Here is a 27649-nt window from a genome sequence, read left to right as displayed (position 1 = left end):
GAGGTAATAAAAATCCTATCCTATATAATAAAAGCCCAGCGACCAAAGGACCAGAATGACCAGTTGCTATGACGCACACTGACCACCAGGGGGCAGGCGCTCAACGCAGGAGCTGCCCCCTGGTGGTCAGTGCACTCCCACAGAGGGGAGCACTGCTCAGTTGACCTGGATGAGTGGCTGCTCCTGCAGCAAGCTGATCCCCACAGGCCACGCCTCCCCACCAGTGCACAAATCCTGTACACTGGGCCTCTAGTATAATAATAGCCTTTACCCTCTCCCTCCCCTCAACACAAGTTTGGCTGTTTCCTCTCTCTGACAAATCTGGGAAGTGTTTTTTCCCCCTTTCTTTCTCTTCTTTTTTAACTTGTCTATTTTAGGATCTTACAAAAACCATGATCTTTCAAATAAATGCCACCTTCTTGGGCACAAATCACATTGCTATAGAGATTTCCAAACCAATTCTTATTTATTAAAGTATATATTAATTAAATATAGTATTCCCTTATAGTTGTGCTTTACATCACCAATCTGCTTCTTCTTCTAAGACTTGATTTTAAAAAGAGACTTAATTATATGAGATATATTATAAAGATATTGATTCCTATCTTTAGAATAAAGAAACTACTCTGGTGTGGCTCAGTTGGTTGGAGTGTGATCTCATACACCAAAAGTTGGCGGGTTTAATTCCCAGTCAGGGAACATATGCAGGTTGTTCATTTGATCCCTGGTCGGGGGTGTGCAGGAGGCAATGGATCCATGTTTCTCTCTCACATCGATGTTTCTTTCTCTCTCTTCCTTCCTCTCTCTACAGTTCATTAAAAGAAAAAAAAGTGAAACTAACAAAAATTAAAAAGCTTGCCAGATATTGAACAACCAGTAGGCAGAGAACCTAGGCACTGAGCACAAATTTTCTAAATCTCTCCCCCCAACCCCACATGGCTTTTTAAAAACTATTTTTTAAATTAATTTCAGAAAGGGGAAGAAAGAGAAAGAAACATCAATGATGAGAGAGAATCATTGATCAGCTGCCTCCTACACGTCCCCTACTGGGGATTGAGCTTGCAACCCGGACATGTGCCCTGACTGAGAACAAAACCCTGAGCTCCTGGTTCATGGATCAACACTCAACAACTGAGCCACACTGGCCAGGCCCACCTGGCTTTTAAGCAATTATGTGACTCATCAGAGCATCCAGCCCCCACTGTTTGCTAAGCACAGTACTGTGAATTCAAGGCCTCTTTATGGTGTCTTTAGTTACATTATTAGCAGCTTTCAATTTTCTCCATGGAGGCCAATATTTTTCACATTCAGGCTAGATGACACAGGTCTGGAAGGCAAATGCTTAAAATAAGGGTTTTCCCAAAAATATAGAATTGCCAGAGCAGAAAACTCTGCCTCATCTTGTTCCTTGCCATTTCTTTCTTTCTTTCTTTTTTTTTTTTTTTAACATTTTTTTATTGGTTTCAGAGAGGAAGGGAGAGAGGGATAGAAACATCAATGAGAGAGAATCATTGATCGGCTGCCTCCTGGATGCCCTCTATTAAGGTTCGAGCCCCCAACCAGGGCATGTGCCTTGATCGGGAATTGAACCGTGACCTTCTGCTTCACAGGTTGATGCTCAACCACTGAGCCATGCCGGCCAGGTATTCCTTGCCATTTTTGATTGACAATAACCAAGAACTATATGTAAGCTTCATAAATGAATGTATAGGTTCCTGACTATCATAAAAGCTTTAGAAAAGGAGGCAAACCTAATTACACAAATCTAAATAAAACTAGGATTCAGGAGACCAAAGTCTGAGTCCCAACTCCGCAGTATTAACTTTATTACTTTAGAACAGTCATTTAATGGATCCTTACCTAGCACACAGATTTAAGAATTGAAGGAGTACATTTTATAGATGACTAGTGACATTGAGAGCCTTAAAATGTAGTTAAAATGTTATCACTGCATATTGTGTGCTAGAATATAGGCCTCCCAGGAGGATAGATATTTATCCATTCTCTTTCCCCAACCCCAGCCCCATTAATTTGCAGTATCTAGAACAACCTGGCACACAGATGCTCATAAATGAAAGTGTTTAGCACTGTGGCAGCTACTGAAGAAATAGAAGACACAGTCTCTGCCCTCCAGAAGCGTTCATTCTTATTGGGAAGGACAACATAGATGAAATGGCAACATAATAAATACTGAAAACTCCTCATTGATGTTTCTATCTTTCCCTCTCCCTTCCTCTCTGAAATCAATATACACATACACACTTATATAAAGACTATATTTTAAAAAGTTGTTAGGTATCTAACTTCACTTGGATCGGGGTAAGTTAAAGTGTCAACCTTTATACTAAAGCTTTTTCTTTGCAGAATGTTGTATGGTTCTGAAGTATATAGTATAAATGACTATGTAGCCTGAGAGCTCAGAAGAAATCAATGAGAATTGAAAGTAATCTGGTTGGAGGGAAGTGGGCATCTTGATAGAAAAGGTAAAAGAAAAAAAGGAAAGACATTCCAGAGGAATCAGAAGCAAAGAAGAGAGAACAAGGCAATGCATAAAAAGTACAAGTAAGACCACATATATCATGCAACATGAAGTATCATGGGAAATAAGGTATTGAAAGCCAGGCAGTATTTGATGTTGTGATAAATGTGACGCCATTCAGGGATTTTGAGTGAATAATACAATGAAAGTTAAATTTTACAAATACTATCTGAGAAAAAAACACACAAAAAACAAATACTGTCTGAGAAACAGAATGGGATTTGGGGGAAAAAGGAAGATACTAGGGTTTAAGTTAGGTTGAAAGCTGTTGTTCATCTGTAAAATAAGAAGGCTACTACAAAAAATATATTTTATATTTCAAAGTTAAAAATCCATAACATCTAGTGTCTAACCAGATACAGAAAACAAAGGAAAAGAATAGATTAACCTACAAATAATCAGTTTTAGGCAACTAAGTGACCAGCACCTGAATTAAGTGCTGTGGAAATATAAAAGAATGATAAAATAGTTTTTCTGCCCTAAGGGAGTTGCAGGAGAAACAAAGCTACCTTCCACTGGCTTTCAGGATTAGGAGGGAGTGCAGGAACTATCTTGTAAAAACACCATCTGATGCCAGAACAGTCCTTTGAACATTCCCAGGAATTAGTCAGGTAGCCTCTGCTCAGTTACCTTCAGTGTGGAGAACCCAAGACTTTTTGGAAGCAGCCCATTCCATTCAGACAGCTCAAAGTATTTAAAAGTTCTTCCTTATATGGAGGCAAAATTGGTTTCCCTGCAACTTCCACCCACTGATCTTGGTTCACCATCGAAGGTCACACAAAACAAGTGTGCATTAAACACAGAACAAGTAACAACTGTGCAGTGCTGACTACTGAATACAGTAGCATTCAGAAAAGGGAGCCCAAGATGATTCCAGAGTTGCAAATCCAGTGGCCCAAGAGAATGATGACACTATAGACAGAAACATGTTCTGCAATGTTCTAGTTAGGGCAAAAAAAAAAAAAAAGGTCATTTTTGGATATGCAGTGTGTGAAGAGATGAAGCATCAATAGAAATGGCCAGTTAAGTAGTTAGAAATTAAGCTTGGGGAAGATCAAGCCTGGAGATCAATGTCTGCGAGTCATCGGCAAAGAAATGTCATGAAGTCACGAGAATGGATAGGCTCTTGAAGGGATATCATGCAGAGCAAAAAGAAACAAGAACATTGGTTCTCCAGCAATTTTTTTGTGGTCTGAAACGAAGTAAAATCAGAAATGGCTTGTGATACCTGTCAAAGCTGCTTCATACTCTCATCATTCTAACAATTGAAGCAACCCAATTCTTCCTGTCAACTCAAGGAAGTTGTGCAAAAGTAAATGGAACCAGGTTACTGCTGCAATTCTTGTCTCATCTCATCAGGCAATTAAGCCAGTGGTCTGAATTTCTACTTGAGTAGGAAGTTGCTACACTTAAATGTTTTCTACTTTGGTAGTTGTTCCCTTAAGTTATAACCTTAAATGAAATTGAAGAGGAACTATACATTTCAGCCTGTATACTATGGTAGTACAACTGATCTACTTCAAAAGGCTTTTCTTGGCCTTGACTTTGTAATTCTTTTCCTGAGACATTATCCTAAGAAAATAATCCTAATGTGGGAAAAATGATAGGTGGGAAGATGCTCACTACAATGTTAGCTTAGACTTCTGATTATAACAGAATAGCTAAATGCACTGTGAAAAAAGACTTTTAAGAAAACAAAATTTAAAGTATTTGTCACATTAGAATGATGGGGTTTGGACAATTTGCCCCTCCATTTACCAAACTTTCTTTAACAAAGTTATATAATTTCTTTATAATGAAAACAAAGCTAAACAGCTCCACTTGAAATATCTCTTTAGCTACCAGTGAGCTATAAGGTATCTCTTAGTTCTACTTACAATATAGAAATTCTCATCACTAGCCTCTAACATGTCAGAAAGCAAAACTTAGACATGCTAATGACAGATACTTACAAGTTGGCTGTTTTAACCCAGAACAGACATCACTTTGCCCCAGTAAAGATGCCATCTAAATCTAACCCAAATCAGGAGCCACTGTTCTTCCCCAAGCATTTGGTTTCACTGATGAAACCAATGACATTTAGTGCCTGAGTCATTGCCACCTGAGGCTTAGATTAAGAGAATGAAAGGCCTATCTTCTAGGGAGGGAAAGAATCCAATTCAATATCAGCACTTGTCTCCTGTTCCCTCCTTAACATGGTCCTCTATCTGAAACTTCAGGAGTAAAGCTAGTAATAATGTACAAGCTGGAGTCAAGACTTGGGAACTAGCTGTTTCAAAGGTCTGGAGCAAACATAACTTTATGTGACAATGGGTTCCTAGCTTTCTTACATTCAAGGAATATGATGAAGACTAACTGCATAAGAAGATTTAGCAGGCATCTTTGACATTGTGTAAGGAAAACTGGCTGATTTCAGCTGGGCAATTGCTTTAAACAGAACAGCATTTCCCATTCTCATGCATAAAGATAGATTCAAGGATGCCATTTGTCCCTACCCATGATTTAGCTACAACTAGATGTATGAAAAGATCTGTGACTATAAGTCTATAATTAACTTAAATACAGGAATTTTTACGACCTCTGGAGGAGAAAAAGAAAACAAAACAAAAAAATGCAAGCTCATTCCTTCCATGAAACATTTCAACTATAACTATTTTCCAGTCAGATGGAAAAGTTTGACATGATAGGTTTGGTAATACAAGGCAAACAAAGCTGCACTGTGCGTGAGGAATATTTTTAGAGCCATGATTCTTTTTATGGTGTTTACATGAACAGTATATCAAGAAGAAACAGCTTCATGGTGGATGCTGTAACTGCATTAAAGATGATAAACTATAACAATTTAATCAATCAAATAAACATTGAATACAACATCATAAACTATATGCAATTTAAAATAAATGATAATTCCTGTCCACTAAACCAAGCTGTCTAAATGCAGGCACATGAACAAAACAGGAATTTATATATCCCCAATATAGGGGACATACAAGGTGGGCAAAAGTAAGTTTATAGTTGTTCATGTGAAAAATAATACAATAATAAATAATACAAGAATAAATTCTGTATTTCTCATTCTCACAACTGTAAACCTACTTTTGCTCCACCTTCTATAAATTTCCTGACTTGCACTGTCAACTAACCCAAAGCTTTCTTCTAGTGAGTGCCTAAATCAGTAGCATTTCTCTATTAAGAACACATCCTCTGATGAAAAGAAAAAAAAACCAAAAAGGCAAGTCCTTCACGGACCACCCAAGAATCCTTTGAATAAATAATAATTCTTGATGTCTCAATGAAACATATGATTCATTCATTGCAGGGTACCTAGTACTTTTCATGTGCCATACACTGTGCTAAGCATGGCCATGGAGCCTGCCTTTAGAAAAATTAGTTGAAGAGATAAGGCATTGCACAACCATAGCTATGAAATGATACTTTTTCTTTTTTAAAAATATATTTTTACTGATTTCAGAGAGGAAGGGAGAGGAAGAGAGAGACAGAAACATCAATGATGAGAGAGAATCATTGATTGGCTGCCTTCTGCACGCTGGACTGAGCCTGCAACCCAGGTATGTGCCCTGCACCAGAATCAAACCTGGGACCCTTTGGTCCCCAGGTGACGCTCTATCGACTGAGCCAAACCCGCCAGGGCTGATATGATTCTTTTTCATGCAGTGGTTCTCAATCAGAAGTAATTCTGTCCTCCAATAAAATTTGGCAATGTCTGGAAACATTTTTGGTCACAACTGAGAGAGTGCTACTGGCATCTAATGGGTAGAGGCCAGGGATACTGCTAAAATCCTACAATGCAGCCTTAGCCGGTTTGGCTCAGTGGATAGAGCGTCAGCCTGCAGACTGAAGGGCCCTGTGTTCGACTCTGGTCAAGGGCACATGCTTGGTTTGTGGGCTTGATCCCCGGTAGGGGGTGTGCAGGAGGCAGCCAATCAATGATTCTTTCTCATCATTGATGTTTCTCTCTCTCCCTCTCTGAAATCAATAGAAATCTATTAAAAATAAGTAAATAAAATTCTACAATGCACAGGACAACACCACAACATAAAATTATCCAGCCCAAAATGTCAACTGTGCCAAGTTGAGAAACCCTGTCCCAATATAATGAGGAGCAAAGGGAAGCTCAAGAGATACAAATAAAATGCTAATGTGGCAGTTTAGAACTTTCTAAATTATATTGTCAATCTAAAACACCAAAAGAAACTAATTAAGATAAGAGTCTGATTGTGGAGAATTTTGTAAATTGAACAATGGAGTTTAGACTTAATTCTTTTTTAAAATTTTATGCTTATTTCCATTTCTCCTGTGACTTTTTTTTTTAATGTATTTTTATTGATTTCAGAGAGGAAGGGAGAGGGAGAGAGGAGATAGAAACATCAATGATGAGAGAGAATCATGGATCGGCTGCCTCCTGCATGCCCCTACTGGGGATAGAGCCTGCAACCCAGGCATGTGCTCTTGACTGGAATCGAATCCTGGATCCTTCAGTCTACAGGCCGATGCTCTATCCACTGAGCAAAACTAGCTAGGGCTAGACTTGATTCTTTGGTAATATGATTCTTTGGGAAAGTGAAGGGTATTGAGATGAAAATGGTTCTTTGTAAGATTAGTCCGGTTGTGATGCAGAAGTTGAAGTACAGGCATGAAAGCCAGGTTAGCAGAAAGTAAAGAAACTGATGATGACAATTCCAAGGCATAATCACTAGGACTGGGTAAATTATGGCTTAAGAATCCTCAGATTTCAAATCTCAGGATTAAATTCCAAACCAGAGGGTTCAAATTCCAATGATATTTTGCATTTGCTCGTTTAAGTAAAATGAATCGTTGACTCACAATGCTTCACAGAAAATTGAAAGGAAGAAGTGAATTTTTAAAGGCTTAGTCCCTCGTTAAAAAAAATAATTGCAGCCTTAGCCGGTTTGGCTCAGTGGATAGAGCGTCGGCCTGCGGACTCAAGGGTCACAGGTTCAATTCTGGTCAAGGGCATGTACCCTGGTTGTGGGCACATCCCCAGTGGCGGGTGTGCAGGAGGCAGCTGATTGATGTTTCTCTCTCATCGATGTTTCTGACTCTCTCTCCCTCTCCCTTCCTCTCTGTAAAAAATCAATAAAATATATTTTTAAAAAATAATTGCAACTAAACAAATGTATGTATAACCAAGAAAAGGGGTGAGAATAAAGATCACTACTTACTGGAAACAAAACATTTTACAAACTAAACAGCTAACCTCCTCAAGGCAAAAATCCATTAATTGAATCTTAATACTACCACCGTTTTCATTTTGCAAGACAGGTTGTACATGACAAAGTACTTTCACTGCTACATTTTATTTAAACTTCTGAGATATAAATTATGTCCACCTGATTGATAAAGTATTCGGGGGGATTGGGAGGGGAAGCAGGAAAATACAAGTGCAGTCAAAGAAGGTATCAAAAGCCATTTATAACCTGGCAGCCATCTACCTTTTTACTGATCTTATCTTCTGCCACAAACTCCAGGTTCCAGTACTTCATGGAACAACATAAGCCCTCTCCTGCCTCCACATCTTTGCTCTTGCTGTTTCCACTATTTGAGTACCTTATAACACATCTTTGCTTGGATGTGCTGCAAACACCTTGTACTCAATATATCCAAAATTAATTTTCTTTCCCTGCCACCTGCCCAACCCAGCCTTCCCTCTCATAATACCTTATCTTGGTGACAGGTTCTACCCATTTCCCTAAGCCAGAAAACCAGGCAATCAATCTAGACTACTCCTATTTCCTCAATCCCATAAACAACCAGCCTCCAGTTCTATGGATTTCATCTTTTAACACTGATTCCTCCTCTCCTTTCCACTGCCATTGCCCTATTTAAAATTATGATTATGGCAACAGCTTCCAAACACTGGTCTACTTTCTCTCATGTCTCTTCCCATTTGACAGACTGAACTTTCTAAAACATAAATCTGCCTTGGCCTATGTGGCTCAATTGGTTGAGCACTATCCCATGCACCAAAAGGTCACTGGTTCGATTCCCGGTCAGGGCATATGTCGGACTTGCAGACTAGCTCCCCAGTGGGGAGTTGGGGGGTGGAGGGCCATGCAGGAGGCAGCCAACCAATATTTATCTCACATCAGTGCTTCTCTCCCTCTCCCTTCATTTCTAAAATCAATAAAAGCATATTTAAAAATAAATACAATAAAACATAAATCTGACAACATAATTTTCCTACAAAAAAGCCTTCAAAGCCTTCTCATAGCTTTCAGGGTCAGATCCACATTCCACATTTCATATATATATATATATATATATATGTTTATTGATTTCAGAGAGGAAGGGAGAGGGAGAGAAGATAGAAACATCAATGATGAGAGAGAATCATTGATCAGCTTGCCTCTGTACATTCCCCAATGGGGATCAAGCCTGCAACCCAGGCACGTTCCCTGACTGGGAATCAAACCATGACCTCCTGGTTCATAGGCTGACGCTCAACCATTAAGCCACTCCAGTTGGGCCAGATCCGTATTTCCTAACATGGTTTACAAGGTCCTTCATATTTGACCCCCACCACTTCCCATTTCCTTCACTTCTCCAAGCATTACTAGAATTCTAGTCACACTGAACTAGTCATGGTCTTTCACATGTCCAGATCTCCATGTCCTTGCTTTTGTACTCTTTGCATGCAAATTCCTTTTTCAGATTCACCATATGGCTAAATAAATCTGCAAGACTTAGTCTCCCATTTCCTCCTCAAAGTATGAAAATCTGGCTCAGGTATTTCTCCTCTCATTGTCTTACAGCCTTGTGCTCACACAGTGCACTTTAACATTGTAAACCATCCCTGCTTTACTTGTCTGCCCCTTCCTCCACTCTATGAGAACTGTATTCTTAGCCATCAGGGCCAAGTGCCTCCTTTAATCTGTGCCTCACACATATTAAAGACTAGAGAAATAACTGGTGATGGGCTGTCCCGTTTTTCACTTGAACAGGAATTCCTACAAAGAAGTTCAACTGAAAGTTCTGATACTAACTTCTGCCTTAAAAAGTTGTCATCCTCTCTTCATCGAGCGTATTCCTATTCATCCTTCAAAATTCATCTTAAACGTTACTTCTGCAAAAGGAATTTTCCTGAGCCCCTTGTTACATACTTCCATAGCGTCCTGTGTTCTTTCCTAACACGTCACATTTATAATTACTTCTTAAACAAACGTCCCTGCAAACAGTTAGCTCCTTGATGGCAGGATCTAGCTGGTTTTGTTTCAAAACTGCATTCCCTGGATGTGGCAGAGTATCTGAGACAGAATAAACACACTTTGTCCTAAATTTAATTCTGTGAGGTGAGTGGAAATCTCCACCTAAAGGATGGGGGGTGTGGGGGCGGGGGGAGGAAGAGGCTCAAAGAAGTTAAATAAGGCATCTATGGCTACAGATACTCAGCAGTGGGGCAAGATCAAACCTCAGCCATCTGATTTCAGAACCAGAAGTATGCAACACCCTCAATAAAGTTAACTTGCCTCTTCAGAATAAGAGCAACAGGAAGGGAGGACTATCTATCTGAATGCAAATACAAGGACCTGCCCCTCTCTCTCTTTAAAAACTCCCCAGGCATCCCAAACACGCTGCATAAAAAAAAAAAAGAAGTTCCAAGAAGCCTTTATCTTGGTGCCCTTTAACTTACAGTTGTCAAAGAGAGGACACCAACCGGAACACCGTTCCAAGGCAGAATGAGGTTCTCGGGGAAAAGAATGTAGGCAGGATCTGGGGCTTGGATTTAAAGAACTGAAGTCATGATTCCAATTATTTCCCTCATTAGCTATATGGTCGTAGACCAGCCTGTTCTTTCCGGGATCAATTTACCCATACGTGCAATGGGAACGAGATAGGGATAAGGACGACTACTAAGGTCTCGGAGGTTCCTTTTAGCTAGGGCATCTTAGGAATCAGGCCTCCGCTGAAGCTGATGACCGGGACTGCGAAATCCAGGGGAAGGGCCACCCCAGGAGAGCCCAATTCAGTTGGTCACCCCGGCCCCACCTCAAGAGACCGCGCCCAGGATACCAGGTCGGCCTCAGGGCCTCCGCCCCAGACCCCTCAGCAGGGTTCACCACGCGCACATAGGCCAGAAACATAGGCCATTAACAACGCCAGGAGCCAGTGGGCCGCGGAAGGCAGCCCAGTCCCTACCGGACCGCGAACCCTCACCTCAGAGCTCGGCTTCACCTCCCGACTGCGAACAGCCGCTTTCCACTTCCGGCAAGAACCGCCCAGCAATCTTCGCGCGACCCACTTCCGGGCCCTCACTGGGCGCGGCACCCCCACCGGAAACGAACGGCCAGCTGAAATGCCTGGCTGGAGGAGCGCGGGGGAGGAAGTCCGGCCGCCCTGCTCGTGACTCCACCCCCTATTCACCACGCCCCGGTGTCTACCCGCCAGCTCGGAGTGCACATGCAAAACAGCCCCGCCCATAGGGCGGAGCGACCCTGAAGGGCGTGTCCTATCTGGCCACGCCTTCATCTAACTGTGGGGGCCTCAAGCGCCGGGACCAATGAAGGGATGAAATTACTGGCTAAGCTCCACCTCCATAGAAGGAGACAGGTAAGTGGCTAATTCTCCTACCAGTATGGTTTCAATGGCAACGGCTGCTCCGGGTTCACAACAGTCCAGAGGGGGTCTTGGAGGGACCAAGGGGTAGTTTTTCTGAGGGGCGGAGTTCTTGGCGGCCATCAACTATGCGAGGCGATAAAGGCTAAGCTCCGCCTCTCTCTGGGTGTGCATACCTCGGTTTCCCCGTTTGTGACGTTGGCCTTGGACAGTGTTCTGGGTGGAACTGCAGAGGCTGGGTGTGGGGAGAGGGTGGACGAGGGCGCGTGGGCTCAGCCCCGGGCTTCTGGGCGTGCCCTCTGCTGCCTCGTTCGTTCGGCCGGGACTGGGAAGGTGGAAGCTCGCCCCACTTCCTGTTAGTTCGGTGCGCTCTGTGACCATAGATGGTCAGGTCTGGGGCCTCGCGGAAGCCTCCGCCCCGCGGTTTTGGAGTCCTTCCTTCAAGCCTCCAGGGTGTGGTTTCCGAGAATAAGATAAGCGGAATTAGAAGAGATACTGCTTGCTCCACTCCACTAAAACCCGGCTTCTGAAGCAGCCTTACCCCTGGGCGTGCCTAGCCAGCTGCCACTCAGTTCAGGGGAGGTTATGCACGGTGGCTGCAGCCCGCCGGGGAGGCTTGCCTTCCTGGCTGGGACCTGGGGATCAGAGCTTTGTTGCCTCAAGGCTCACATTTTCCAACCATTGATTATCCTCCCACAAAGATTTATTTCCAGAAAAAATTGGCGAGTGCTATATAGCTCCTGTCCCTTCAGTTGAGCGACTGTGATAGTTCCAAGCTTCAAGTTGAATGCAGGCGTTATATGCCAGTCATTCATTCAACAAATACAGTTCTTATAATAAGAACTACCATTTATTACGCGCTGACTACATGCCAGGCCTGTACTGAATGCTTCAAGTGCATGCATTTTCATTTAATCCTAATAGGAACGAACACTCTGCGGTAGGTACCATTATAGCCTTCAGTTTTAAAATGAGGAAGCTGAATTATTTGCCAAGGTTGCAATGTAACTGTTTTACCTTTGAAAGGAACACATCTACCCGACTCTAAATCCCATGAGCTTAACCTCCATATATAGACCATACTGAAATCATTTTGGGCAGTGTTGCTTCTCTGGATGAGGAGACATCCTGGGTTTTAGTCCTGGCTTAGACCCTTAAGTACGGGTCAGACTTTTATCAGGTTACCTAATTTCTTTGAACCTGGGCCTCTTCCCAATGTTATGACTCCTAGTATGTTTAAAAGAAAAATGATAAGACAAAATATTATACAAAAATTGTACATTTTTACATTTAACAAAAAGCCACAAGCACACACACAAACTTTGACTTTATTCAGACATAACATCAAAAGGTTGTATTTGAGTGCTTCATATATGTGCAACCTAGGGCAAATAGCCTCGCTGGCCCTCATTATATTCACCTTTACATTTAGCCCTTCTAAATCTCTTTCTCAATTAGAGACAGGAAATACCTAGACCACATATGCATCCTAGAGGAAAAGGAGAGAGATGAGGAAACAGGAAGGAAAAGGAAGAAAGGAAGGGAGGAAGGAAGTTTCTTTATCTATAAAATCAAGATAATAATTTATAAGGTTGCCCTGTCTGGTGTGGCTCAGTTGGTTGGGCTCATCCTGTGCACCAAAAGGTTGCGGGTTCAATTCCCAGTCAGGGCACATGCTCAGTTGCAGGCTTGATCCTTTGTAGGGGGCATGCAAGAGGCAGCCGATCAATATTTCTCTTTCACAATGATATTTCTCTCCCTATCCCTACCTCTCTCTCTAAAATCAATTTTTAAAAAATCTTTTAAAAAAAGTTTGTAAGGTTGTAATGTGAAACAAGCAATAACCTGTGTGAAACCACTCTATAAAAGTGATTTTTTTTTGTAAAGAGCGCACGCCTGAGTAAGGCACAACCCCTGCCCCTAAGAAACTTCTAATCTTTTGCGGACTCTAAATATATGCACTTACAATTCTAGTGGGAGGCAATTTAAGAGTATCTGTCACTTTTATTTATTCATTCATTTATTTATACACAGGAAAAAAATTATTGACTTATTCCTCTATGCTAGGCACCCTGCTACTTTGTACCAGCTAGAGTACAGGCACAGCTAGAGTCACAGCAGTGGATAATTCAGATCCTCTCACTGCCCTAATGGAGTTTACACTCTACTGTGGAAACAGATATTATATCTGGAGTAGTCATCAGAACAAGGGCTGACTGTTGGCTTCCAGCTTTTTCTTCTTTACTGATCTTGCGCAGTACCTCATCCATGGTGGGCTCTCATCAAGCACATGTTCAGTGACACCCTTGAATTCAGAATAGTCATTTACTGAGCTGAGGTCGATGGGAAGAACACTGCAGAGCAAACATGAGTAAATAATAGTGGAGATGGCTGAGGTGAGAGCTTCCTGTAGAAACTGCAGATAAAGCAAGAAAAAAAAAGAGGTTGCGCAATGTGCCAGGCAAGAGAGGTAAAACCTTAATGTGAAAGCAAGGAAGAGCTGGTCATATTTCATTTAGAAATACAACTCTAGCCATGGTACAAAGCATGGACTTGAGTGGGCAAAAAAAGGGGTAGGGAGCTCGGCTGGTGTGGGTCAGTGGTTGAGTGTCAACCCATGAAACAGGAGGTCACCGTTCAATTACCAGTCAGGGTACATGCCCTGTTTGCAGGCTTGATCCCTAGTAGGGTGCATGCAGGAGGCAACCAATTAATGATTCTATGTTTCTCTCTCTCTCCCTCTCTCTGAAATCAATAAAAACATATTTTAATAAAAGGGAGGGGGGTAGAGAAACCTGTTAGAAGACAGATACAAAAATGTACTGAGGGCCTGAATCAAGGCTATGGTAGGGGGATGCAGGGGAGAGGACAATGCAAAAGACACCATTTGGGAGCAGTGAGGAGGAGGAGGATAAGGAGTAAGACAAATGGAAAGAGAATGATTTGAATGGACCTTCAGTCTAGATCTAGTTCCCCAGGGATATACTCCCATTGAATACTACTTTTCCTTCTGGCAGGTCTCACAATCTTAATTATTTGTGCAATTATCTTGTAATGTCTTCTTTCTCTGTAAGTACCTTGAAGTGAGAGTCCTTGCCTCTCTGGCTCAAAAAATGATACTCAATAAATATTTATGGAAAATGTTAACTAAATGAAAAGGGTGGAGGGGCCAAGGTGGCTCTGAGACTTGGAGCACGGGTGAATGGAAGGTGGGAGGAAGACTGGATTGGTATTTTAAGGTTTTGAGCCTCAGACTTCGAAATCCAGCCTTGGGAAGAGAAAGAAAGAAAGGAGTGTAGTTAATCATTTTGCAAGCAAGAATTGACAACAGATGCTTGGCCAGTGTTGCTCAATGGTTGAGTGTCGACCTGTGAACCAAGAGGTCATGGTTCAATTCCCAGTCAGGGCACATGCCCAGGTTGCAGGCTTGATCCCCAGTGGGGGAGGGGGGGTATAGGAGGCAGCCAATCAATGATTATCTCTCATCATTGGTGTTTCTATATCCCTTTCCCTTCCTATCTGAAATAAATTTTAAAAAAAAGAATTGACAACAGAGTTGATTGATTCTCACACATGCCCTGTCTCTTCGTGTACTTTGCCATTTTCTCATTTTGCCTAGATTTCAGCACATTTCTAAGCCTGCGGAATAGCTTTGTCTCTAAGGTGCCACCCAAGGTTCTTCCTTATCTCTCAGAGTTTCAGACACAGAAGTCTAGCGGTTTATCTGGAATATTTCCAGGCCTGGCTCAGAGGATTGCCTGCATCTGTGCAGCCTGGCTCAGAGCCTGTCTGCATTTGGGCGGATCCTCTCTCCCCCTGCCAGAAGGGGCTGATGACAGACAATAATCTATGCAAGCCCGTCTTTCTTCCCTCTTAGGGTGGCCCCAGGATCCAGCCTGAGTTAGGGTCTCAAGTCCAAAAATTACAAGTTGGCAAAAATAAATATTGGCACTATAATGTAGTGGTTAAGATCTGGATTTGGTGTCACTCTGACCTGAACCTGCATCCCAACTCTGCCCCTTGCTAATTGTGTAATCTTGGTCAGGTCAGTGGATATTAATATCCATCTTGAATGGCTGATAGGGTGATTAAGAGAGAAAATTTGTAAAAATCATTGACTCAATGAGTAGTAACAATTATTATTCAATACAGAGAGTCTATTGTCTATGTCCCTGGTGAAGACCACCAGGAAGAAAAATAAAGTCTGAAGTATCAACACAATGGATGGTGCCACCATAACCACTGCCACTACTATCCCATCACAAGAAAGGTTGCCCACAGTGTCTACTTCTTTGTATCATTACCTTTTGATTCCAAGTTGTGGCCTGTGCCCTTGGCTGCAAGTAAGACTAGATAAATCAGTTAGGAATTTGAATGCTTTTGGTGACAGATAACAGAAAACTTGACTGTGGAGACATTTAAAACAAAGTATATTTTTCTCATATACAAGAAGAATGGAGGTGGGCAGTTTTATTGGCTCAGTAATATGAGTTGATATCTCTGTGATTCCATTTGACTTTTTCTTTGTTTAAATATTTTTTTATTGATTTCAGAGAGGAAGCGAGAGGGAGAAAGAGATAGAAACATCAATACATCAATTATGAGAGAGAATCCTGCATGGCCCCTACTGGAGATCGAGCCTGCAACCTGGTAATGTGACTGGAATCGAACCCGGGACCCTTTAGTCCGCAGGCTGATGCTCTTTTCACTAAGCCAAACTAGCTAGGGCTTTTTTTTTTTTTTAATATATTTTATTGATTTTTTACAGAGAGGAAGGGAGAGGGATAGAGAGTTAGAAACATCGATGAGAGAGAAACATCCATCAGCTGCTTCCTGTACATGCCCTTGACCGGAATCGAACCTGGGACCCTTCAGTCCACAGGCCGATGCTCTATCCCTGAGCCAAACTGGTTAGGGCGGGTTTTTTGTTTAAACTTATTTTTATAGTTACAATTTGGCTGTTGTAGCCCAAGCCATCACATCATGTTAAGGAAAGAGGAAGGAGAAGGTGCAATATCTGAAACTAGAAAGTCTAAGTTTTCTAAAGAACTCCATAAAGCATACTCTGCTTTCTGTCTCATAGCCAGAACCAACAGTCAACAAATATTGCGGTTTCCTTATCCCTCAGAGGGACATTTCCAATGTGTTCATTTCACACTGTTTCTGAAAGTCCCCATAAGAACTGAGCCCCCAGTTGTCCACAGAAGTAACCTGCTCATTAATGAACCTTGCATTGACTTTTCTCTTTTCCCCACTTCACTTGTCTCAGGGAACCCAAACTAAAGAGAGGATGAGATTGGCTGGGTCTGTGATGGTAGGAAAATGACAGTGAGCATTGTCAGCTTTGATAGTATAAGGTGTGCACTCTCTGTTTGGGATATTGCCCAAATATATGAAGGGGCTGCAGATGCTGAGTGTCCAATAAGAATGATACAAATCCACAATAATAAACCCCTGGGACAGCTCAACATCAACATATACCCTTCTTTCTATACTTACACTTCAAAAAATGAAACAAAACAAGACTTCTAACTGAAATAACCTTCCTTTTGCCCTAGCCCATTTGGCTCAGTGGATAGAGTGTTGGCCTGTGGACTGAAGGGTCCCAGGTTTGATTCTGGTCAAGGCATATGCCTGGTTTGCAGGCTTGATCCCCAGTGGGGGGCATGCAGGAGGCAGCCAATCAATGATTGTCTCTCATCATTGATGTTTCTATCTCTTCTTCCTTTCTTTCTGAAATCAATAAAAATATTTTTTAAAAATGAATAAATAAAATAAAATAACCTTTCTTTTACCACCTAAAATATCATCATTACATTTATTCCCCACTCCCAATCAGGAATCAACTGAAGTCTCATCAATTACATCATGTAGCTTCAGGTCTAGGAGTACTGAATAGTGTTCATTCTTCCTTCAATTCCATAATAATCCTGCTTCAATGTTCTTCAGTATATGGATTGAACTTTAAAGTCAACCACCACAATATACTACATTCTACATATATGGGGTGGGAGGGAGAAAATTAAATATAGTATGTAACTGTTGAACTGACATGGCCAGAAACCTTTCTGTACCTGATTGCCAGGCCTTGGTTGATAGTTTTGACTTCACATATCTACTACCCATTCCATACTCCCTTGGTCTTCAACCAGCACCTCAGTTCCTCGGGGTCATAGTGATGGGAAGAGAAGAGGGCATGAAAGAGACATGCTACTGTTTTAAAGGCCCTGATCCAGAAGTGGCATATATCACTTCCACTTATATTGCATTAACTAGAACTTAATCATATAAGTAAGTTTTCTAGAGATGACCCAGACCTTCTTTCTTGAGGGACTAGAGACCTTGGTGGTGCTGCCTGTATGATATTCCCATAATTGTCTTCACTAAACATGGCAAAAATAGGAGGTGCCCTAGGTATCCTCTGGATTATATCCATAATCCTCTCTTCCTCTATTATGAAAATTCTTTTGCCTTGATAATAAGCTCATTCATCCCAGTCAATCATCACAATTAGAGATAGGTAAAGTTTAACAATAAGCTCTCCAGCGATAAAATCCCTGATTTGAAGAATTTGCCAATTTCTGCAGTGTAAATACTACCACCAGGGCCAATTTTAAACAACCAATGGTATGCCACTGAATATAAAGTTGAGAAAAATGCACCGTAGTGTGTGAAATAATGGTCCCCCATGATGTCCATATCCTAATCTCTGGAACCTGTGAATATGCTATTTTACATGGCAAAAGGACTTTGCATATATAATTAAATTAAGGATTTTGAGATGGGCAGATTATTCTGCATTATCCAGATGGGCCCAGTGCAATCACATGTATCCTTATAAGGGAAAGAAGGAAGCAGGAGAGGCAGAGTCAGAAAAAGAGATGAAAGCCCTGCTGACATGGCTCAGTGGTTGAACAACGACTTATGTGAACCAGGAGGTCACAATTCTGTTCCTGGTCAGAGCATATGCCTGGGTTGTGGGCTCCATCCCCAATGTAGGGTCTGCAGGAGGCAGCCAATCAATGATTCTCTCTCATCATGGATGTTTCTATCTATCTCTCCTTCTCCTTTCCTCTCTGAAATCAATAAAAACATATTTTTAAAAAAGAGATGTAACCATGAAAGCAGAAGTCTTTGTGATATGACCAAGGAATGTGGGCAGGCCCTAGCTGGAAAAGGCAAGGAACAGATTTTCACCTAGAGCCTTCAAAAGGAACACAGTTGTGTTGATACCTTGATTTTAGCTCATTTGGGATTTCTGATGATCTGCACAACTGTAAGGTAATAAATTTGTGTTGTCTTAAGCACTAAATTTGGGGTAATTTGTTACAGAAACAATAGGAAACTAATACTTGCACGTAATTGACTCTTGTAAGCCTATGTGAGCTGGCTCTAGCACACCACTGAATTCACCTTTGTCTTTTTAAATCTATTTACCTACTGGCATGAAAGCCAAAATTGGCAAATGACAAGCCCAAATTGTCAACTGCCATCCTTAGTTTCCAATCCAATGAAACTATTTTCATGTCCTCTGGTAGAAGGTAATAAAACATATGATTAGCCATGTTCAGAATCACAAAGACACGAAGATAAACATTTAAAAGTAGTCAATTAAGTATAATAGAATTGCCACTCCACATTTACCCTTTTACTTCTGGGATCCATCTATTCTAGCTATGAGTAAAACACCACCACAAATTGGTTCCTGGTTCAGAACTTATAGTGCATCCTATAGGCTAGACTTTCTATCCTGCAAGTTGTTGTCTCTTACTTCTGTTGGCCAGCTTTCTACTCCAGCCATTTTTGTGCCTATCAGGTGCATGCAGGTATGACCTGACAGTCCAAAACTTCAACTGCTTTCTCCAAGTATCTCTTGCTTTCTGCCTCAGGGCTTCTCTCATGGAATTAACCTCATAGGATGCCTATGGGAATTTACACAGCCATGTGATTTGTGTGTCATCCTGAAAGTGCTAACTCTTGAAAGTGCAAGGGAGTTAATCCTTCACCAATGAAGGCAGGAGCTAGTGAATGAATACTTCTCTCTTCCTTCCCTTGGTTGGACAATTGAAAAGCACATTCTGCATGGCCTCAGAATATTTCCAGGGGAATAGAATCCCATGTGTCCAAAGCAGTGACCTCCTAGATCGCTCATCCTTGGGCTGACTTTCCTGGCTTGCCTATTTCACTCTTCCCTTCTTTGACTCATGTTCCTTGGGATCACTTCTGAAAAAAACAAAACAAAACTATTTGCATGCCCTTGTCTCAGGCTCTACTTTTGGGGGAAATTAAGTCTAAAAGATTTGATAGTGCAAGTGACCTTAGAAATAAAAGTCTCAGAATGGGATTCTGGAACTGGATCAGACAGCAATGAGGATCCCATTGTTGGTGGTAAATGGAGTGATGATAACCCTTGACATACAGTAATCTCATAATTACTAAAATTTTTACTAGTGGTATATTGTAATAAGATATAGAAGGAAGGTGAAACATTGATTTAAGAGGAAGGATAGCATTTGAATAGCCCGGGCAATCTGTAATAATAAATGTGTAATATGCTAATTAGACTGGACAGCTGAACTACCTTCCAGACATCCTTCCAGACGACCTTCCGGACTAAGCCAGGGCTACGAGGGCCGAGGCAAGCCACCCAGCTGTGAGGGCTGAGCCCCTTGCACGAATTTCATGCACTGCGCCTCTAGTGGTATTTTAATAATTATGGTGTTGGTTGGGTGTTTTTTTTTTCCCCCTTGGGTTGGCTTTTGTAATGGCTGTTGAAGTCTTGAAAAACAAAAGACAGGATCAGGTTCGCTATCAACATAAATATATATGTCAACCCTGGCTTGAGTGATACACTGAAGTACTTATTTACTTCTCCTCTTCCTTCATCAATCACTTCTTTTGTTTCTTCCTCTGACTTCTCTACTGCATGTTATAGTTCCTAAAAGTTCAATCTTAGGTTCTTTATTTCTTGTGCTTTCCAACGATTAATTACCTTTGTCCTCTATCTTTAATTATTATCTTCATTCCAATGGCTCTCTGGTTTGTCTGCCATCCTTTCATGTAGCTTTATGTTCTCTTGAGTATCTTGCTTCAAACACTGGTATGTTAAATGACTTTGGACAGTATGTCAGTAAACCACCACAAGATGGCAGCCTTGCTAATTTTGGCTACCCTGAATCCAGTTATCCACTCCTTCAAGTTGGAGGGGTTAGGAGTGACTTCTAATAAGACTTCAATGTTATTGATATACTTGTTGAGAGCCTTCTCAATATCAATTCTTTGAATATATTCATATTTTTAATATTTGCAAAAGTTATATATAATTCCCTTTGCAGATGAGAAAATTGAATTAAAAATGATTAACTTGCTCAAAGTCAGGACCTAGATTTGAAATCAGTTTTGACTCCAAAGCCAATTCTCTTTCCATTGCATAAGTGAATCTCAAAATGTAACAGTATTATTTACGTGTTTTTTTGTTTTGTTTTTAATTACAATTAACAGAAAACCAACTTGAACTAACTTAACAACACAACAGACCATCTGGGAGTGCCTCATGGAACCCTAAGCAGAAACAATATCCTGTCTTTAAAAGAGAGAATGACCCTGGCTGGTGGGGCTTAGTTGGTCGAGTGTTGTCTCATGCACTAAAAGAGTTTTTTTGTTCCATTCCTGGTCGATTGTGGGCTTAGTCTCCAATAGGGGGTGTGCAGAAGGCACCTGGTCAATGTTTCTCTCTGTCTCTCTCTCCCACTCTCTCTAAAATAATATTTTTAAAAATAGAGAGAGAGAGAATAAAACCAGAGACTGCTAAGCCTTTAAGATTTGGGGGAGATGCAACAGCATGGATGGAACTGGAGAGCATTGTACTAAGCGACATAAGCTAGTCGGATAAAGATAAATATCACGTGATCTCACTCAAAAGTGGGATATAATGATCAACTTAATTTGATGAACAAGAATAGATCCAAAGACAAATGGTAGGGGAGGGGGGCGGTTAGAGAGCAACCAAAGGACTTGTATGCGTGCATATTAGCATAACCAATGGACACAGACACTGTGGCGGTGGGGGCTTGCCCCGGGTGGGAATGGTTGGGGTGGGGGTCAATTGGGAAAAAAGGAGACATATGTAAAACTTCGGACAACAATAAAAAAAAAAGATTTGGGGGAGAAAGAGAGGAGCAAGGGGAAAGGAAATAAAATAGCACAATTTTAATGCATTCTAGATATTGAGCCCCATGCAAGGTTCAATTTGAAAAATAAGTATTAACTATATTAGACAATACTTTTAAACTACTGAAGTAATATATGTAGCCATTTCCACATTGTTGCATATTTGGGAGATGTTGGATTTTTTTTTCTATTTTTCATTCTAATAAGTAAAACTGTGATGAATATTCTTTCATTTTACAGTGCATGAAGTCATCCAGTGTTTGCATTTCCCCTGGCCCTTACAAATTTCCTTAAGGGAGGAAAGGGATGGGTTGTAACCTTAGGTAACTATAGCCTTTGCCTGAGGCCAGTGCTACTTGGATCTTCCCTGATTGTCAGCCAGTCCAGAAATATTTACTGAGCATCTAACCACATGCCAGGCACCACCAGGCACTGTGGATATAATGGTGAATAAAACAGGTACAGAATGTCATCATGAAATTACTCTAGTGGGGAAGACAACATGAAATATATTCCACTAAATAATTATAAGAATCACAAGCAGCTCTGGCCAGCGTAGCTCAGTGGTTGAGCACCGACCTATGAAGCAGGTGATCATGGTTCAATACCTGCTTAGGGCATATGCCCTGGTTGTGGGCTCGATCCCCAGTGTGGGGCATGCAGGAGGCAGCCAATCGATGATTGTCTCTGATCATTGATGTTTCTATCCCTCTCTCCCTCTCCTTTCCTCATTGATCACAAGTAGCGGCTAAATAGACAAAGAGATGTTCTAAAGCAAGCATGCCAAACGAATACTTTTGCAGCCCAGCCAATATAACAGTATGCAAGAAACGTTTTAATAAAAATTTCGTAACTTAATTTTTACAATATTCTGTTATACATAATTACTAGGTGTACCAGTTAATAATGCAGATTTTTTCAATAGATGGAGTTACACATATGTTGATATATATGCAATTTGATATGTATGCTATTTTGTTGTATTCACAGCAAGTTTCAAAGCTTCATATGTCAAATTTGCTGAAGGTGTTAACATTATAGATAATTTGACGCTTAAAAATGTTGAATTTCGTGCCAAAAAAAGAGCATTTGCAGGAGGTTTAATTCATTACTTTATTTTGAAGAAAAAGTTATTGTATACTTTGGGAAGCTTATGTTGAACATGCTCCATCTCAAGATACTTGTGAACTCTGGTTGAAACGCTTTAAAAGTGATGATTTCGATGTGAAAGACAAAGAACGTCCAGGTCAACCGAAAAAGTTTGAAGACCAACAATTACAAGCATTATTGGATGAAGATCCATGTCAAACTCAAAAACAACTTGCAGAAAGATTAAACGTTGCTCAGCAAACAATTTCCGATTGTTTGCAAGCAATGGGAAAGATTTTAAAGGAAGGAAAGTGGGTGCCACATCAACTAAATGAAAGACAAATGGGAAACTGAAAAGTCATCAGTAAAATGTTGCTTCACCGGCACGAAAGTCTTTTTTGCATCCAATTGTGACTGGCAATGAAAAGTGGATTTATTTTGAGAATCCCAAACGCACAAAATCATGGGTGGATCCAGGTCAACCATCAACATCGACCAAGGCCAAATCACTTCAGAAAGAAGACAATGCTCTGCATTTGGTGGGATCAGGAAGGTGTGGTGTATTATGAGCTTCTAAAACCACATGAAACCGTTAATACTGATCGCTACCGACAACAAATAATCAACTTGAACCATGCTTTGATCATGAAACAACCAGAATGTGCCAGAAGACGCGGCAAAGTAATTTTGCTTCATGATAACGCACCAGCACACACTTCAAAACCAGTTAAAGACACATTAAAAGATCTTGCCTGGGAAGTATTAACCCACCGTCATATTCACCAGACCTTGCTCCTTCAGATTACCACTTGTTCTGATCGATGGCACACGTACTTTCTGAGCAGCACTTTACGAAGAAGTGGAAAATTGGGTCTCTGAATGGTTTGCCTCAAAACAAGGAAAGTTCTATTGGGACGGTATCCACAAATTACCTAAAGATGGGGGAAATGTGTAGCTAGCGATGGACATTACTTTGAATAAAGCACTTTTGATGTTTCTCTTGAAATTATCGTGTTTTCTTTGATTACAAAATCCGCCATTATTAGTAATGAACTACAACGTTCACTAATGACTTATTACAATGATCGCGTTGCATTCATTTCCCTTATGCGCCCTACGCGCAGGCGAACCATTTCTCTCCACTAATACTAGCAGTGAATATTTTAGCAGTCGATTGCCACATCATTAGTTTTGGACTGACTTGTTTGGTATGCGCAACAGGAAATATTTCGCTTTTGGAGAACAAGAAAAATAGGTTTATTTGAGTTACGATTATTAATTTGTGCAGTTATTCAGTGTCTGGTAAGTTAAAGTTCAAGAAAAATATTAATTTTTATTAAAATGTTCTATTATTTTATGTTAACGATTACTCATTTATTTCAGCCCTTTGTATTCAGCATGTCTCTATCGAAATAAACCTACCTTTCTATGAAAATTGAAGCTTTTGTTTTTTTTGCAGCCCACATAAACTTAAACCTTGTTTATTTGGTCCATGTTAGCCTTTGAGTTTGACATGCTTGTTCTAAAGATTCAAGAAACAGTAAACAGACTTAATCTGGGTAGATTAGGGCAGGCTGCCCTTAGGAAATTTTACTTAACTGAGACCTGAAGGATGAGTAAGATTAGTTAAACAAAGAGATTGGAAAAGATCTGTTTGAGCAGAGAGAAAAAGTGTGAAGGTCCAAAGGTAAGAGAAAGTTCAGCAGTTTCAAGGGGTTGAGAAAAGTTCAGTGTGGCTGGACACAGAGAATAAAGGGAACAAGAGATTGAAGTGAAAGAGACAGTAGGGTCCAGATCTTGCAAAACTCTTTTAAACTATATGAAGGATTCTATAATATACTAGTGGTCCGGTGCATGAATTTGTGCACCTTGAAAGGAAATTAATTAGAAGAAATATTTTAATATCACTATTCGCCCTTTCTCTATAGTAGAAGTGCCAACCAAATTCATGATTGACAATGACAGTTGGAAACACATGTGTGTGATTGGCGCCAGCAAGAGCTTTATATGTATTGTGCATGCGCAAGTCAATTTAGCCTTTTATATATATAGAATAAACTTGCTTAATTAGACCTGCTTTCTGATTCAGCTAAACTTTTTTTTTTAAATTTCTTTATTGATTAAGGTATTACATATGTGTCCTCACTGATTTAGCTAAACTTTTTCCAGCCCAGTGAAGCACCCCACTTCTCTTTCAGATAATTGTCAACAACACAGCAGTAAATATCAACACGAAGCAGATTATTTTTGTAGATCACGCAGGGAGAACAAAGGGTAAGATATTTAACTGCAGCAGAGTTTGACTATATTCTGCACAGTGAGAAAACCTGAAGTCATTTTCAAGGTTCACCATTTCTTACTTCTTTTCAGTTGGGTCAAGTTTCTAAGCTTTCTAAATCTCCGTTTTCTGGCTAATGAAAAGAAACTAGGATTCCACCGAGTCTCCTATCTACCTCCTCCAGGACTTCTGTGAGGATCAAATGAGATGAGGCACGGGAAAATGCTTCACAGACATTTGGTTAAAGTGTGAAATGTTTGCAGCTGGCTATAAAGCAAGTTGTGTTCATGGACTGAAGAAACTGCAAGGAGACTAGTCATCACTGGGGAGAGGAAGCAGGGCGTTGCTACATGACATCATTACCCAGCACCCACAGCAACCATTTCCAGGCTGGGCTGGGCTGGGCTGTGGGCCGCATTTTGCGCCATGGGGTCTCGGCAGCATCGGCTGTGATTTGGTGGGCTGTAGCTCCGGAGTGGTGGTGGGGCCTGTGTCCCACTTGGGCCTGTGTCCCACTTGGCGGGGCCTGTGTCCCACTTGGGCTGTAGCTCCTGAGTGTTGCTTTGTGGGCGCCAGGTTCGCGGTGCCATTTCTCTGTAAATGGCCAGTGCGCGTCACGGCAGTTCCTGCATTGGGTGTCTGCCCCCTGGTGTATGCCATGCCAGCACAGCCAAGGGTTCGGCGAGCCTGAGGGAGGGCAGGTGAAGGATGAAGAAAAGACAGAAAAAAGAGAATAAGCTGGGATCCTCTGTGCGTGATTGAGACCACAGAACAGATCCAGACTGCAAACTGATGCTTTATTTTATAGTCAGAGGTAAACAAAGTAATTTACAATGTTCTTGTAAGTTTCACTTTTTTTGGCAGCACTTGCTGCACCTCTCACAGCCCATTAGCTACCCAGGAAAGATCTAGGGAGCAGTCACAAGATCAAGCTTAATTATGCTAAGAGGGCTGTGCCCTCTAAGCTGGGACTTGTTTGCGGCTTTGCCAGCAGGTCAGTCCGAGGCTTAACCCTATAACCGCTCCCTACACTGGTGATCAGTGCACGTCATAGCAACTGGTCGGATGGTCGGACACTTAGCATATTAGCTTTTTATATATATAGCTTCCAAGACTTTTAGGAAATAATTGAAAGACTTTAAACTGAGAAAGTACACGGTCCTATTTGTGTTTGAACAAGAACATTCTGGCCATAGGATGGAGGCCAGTGGGGTTAGGAGTGAGGGTCTGATGCAGATGTCCTGGCAAGACATGAGAGTGGTTTGGACAGCAGTAGATAAAAAGAAATGGACAGATTTGAGAGTGAATGATCTAAGAGTTGGACATTACAGGAGCTAGGTTGTCTATGAGAGTGTGTGAGTAGTCAAGAAGACTATTAGTTTTCTGACTTGAGCAGCTGGGGAGATGGTATTTCTTTATAGAGACTGGGAACACTGGAGGAAGACTAAGATTGAGGGGGGAAAGTGATGAGTTCGGTTTTAGACATGTTCAGTTTGAGGTGTCTGTGGGATTTCCTGAATGTGCACGTAGACATAGAACTGGATCCTTGAAGACAAGTCTGGCCAGGAGGTGTGGATTTAGGAGTCCTAAGATTGAAAGGATATAAAATGGGACAAGAAAAAGGTCAGCCAGAGCTATTGAGGAGCTACATCTGGAAGAGAAGCCAGAAAAGGATAGTTAGAAGGAACAACCAGAGAGGTAACAGAAAATCAAGAAAGCGAAGGGAAGAAAATATTTCAGAAGGTCAGTGGATACCTGTACTAAATGCAATAAAGTGATCAAATGAAAAGAAGATGGAAAAGTGTCCAATGGATTTAGAAACATGGTGGCCATTGGTGATATTATCAACAGCAATTCTGTAGAGTGGTAGTAGGCAGAGAGTAGATAGGAGTAGGATAAGTGAGAGGTGAGAAAATGGAGACAGCATTGTAGGTCACTTGAAAAATTTGCTTTGAAAATGAGACAAACAAAAGGGTTTTGAGGGAAACATTCATTTACCCTGTTCTTTAAGCTAAAGAATGGGGAGTCACATTCAACTCTTTTTTCTCTCATATCCCACTTCCATCAACAAAGCCTGTTTCAAAATATACCAGTATTCTGAATCTCACCACCTATCCCTCTTCCCACTGCTACCTACTCCAAATCGCTATCATCTCTTGCCTGGACTATCTTAAGAGCCTCTTAATTTACCTCTTCATTTGGTCTCTCCCTAACACCATTCCCTACATAGCAGATCTGTGAACTGTAAGAGGCAAGTTATCTCTCCCCTATATATTTTGTACACACAATGGTGGAAAAGGCACAGAATAACCTGTATAGTCATTCCCCTTTCAAGAGAGGGAAAGTAGGAAGCACACACCACAGAGCCAATTCTGAAATCAAACAAGTCTATGTTGATTAGAGCTTAATCCAATTGCCTGAGAGTTGTTCTTGTTCACTGTGGGCTTGGTTCAACCCTTTGAATCATTTCTTCCTTTTCCATAAGAAATGAGTTTACAACTGAGCAGTCCTCTGAGTAGCTCCTGCTGAGACAGAATGAAGGGAGAGAAAGAGAAAAACATCCATGTGGGAGAGAAACATTGATTGGTTGCATCCCAAGTGGGGATCAAACCCACAACCTGGACATGTGTTCTGACCAGGAATTGAACCAGTTACCTTTCATTGCATGGGACAACACTCAACCAACGGAGCCACACTGGCCAGGGTTTCTTTTTCTTTTTCTTTTTTATTTTTAACATTGAACATCGATGTGAAAGTGAAATGTGCATTGGCTGCCCCCTGCACGAACTCCTACCAGGGATCGAGCCCACAACCTGAGCATGTGCCCTGACCAGGAATTGAATCCACAACATTTTGGTGCATAGGAAATTGCCCAACCAACTAAGCCACACCTGTCAAGGCTGGTGTCTCTTCTATAAGGGCACTAATACTATTAGATCAGGGAACCACCATCATGACCGCATTTAACCTTAATTGCT

At 41.2% G+C, this 27649-nt stretch overlaps 2 protein-coding genes across 6 annotated transcripts in view; one reads left to right on the top strand and one right to left on the bottom strand.

The window, feature by feature from the left end:
* Positions 1–10950, bottom strand: part of CAP1 (cyclase associated actin cytoskeleton regulatory protein 1) — a 30904-nt gene extending 19954 nt beyond the window's left edge. For 2 of the 5 annotated variants that reach the window (XM_080654446.1, XM_080654449.1), the window contains exon 1: positions 10736–10839. The gene's annotated coding sequence lies outside the window, so the exon portion shown is untranslated. Of the gene's footprint in view, positions 1–10211; positions 10298–10735 lie in introns of those variants that run through there. The other 3 variants (XM_080654445.1, XM_080654448.1, XM_080654447.1) reach the window with 3 other exon arrangements.
* A 42-nt stretch (positions 10951–10992) lies between these two features.
* MYCL (MYCL proto-oncogene, bHLH transcription factor) overlaps positions 10993–27649 on the top strand; it is a gene marked incomplete at its 5' end in the record, with an annotated part of 104392 nt that continues 87735 nt past the window's right edge. The window contains one exon of the mRNA XM_080654429.1: positions 10993–11128. Within this exon, the coding sequence (XP_080510555.1) occupies positions 11087–11128 (42 nt within the window). The remainder of the gene's footprint in view (positions 11129–27649) is intronic.

The sequence above is a fragment of the Plecotus auritus genome (assembly GCF_963455305.1).
Source record: "Plecotus auritus genome assembly, chromosome: 2".
Classification (NCBI taxonomy): domain Eukaryota; kingdom Metazoa; phylum Chordata; class Mammalia; order Chiroptera; family Vespertilionidae; genus Plecotus; species Plecotus auritus.
Note: the sequence above shows the minus strand (reverse complement) of the source record. Positions and strands in the feature narration are given on the sequence as shown.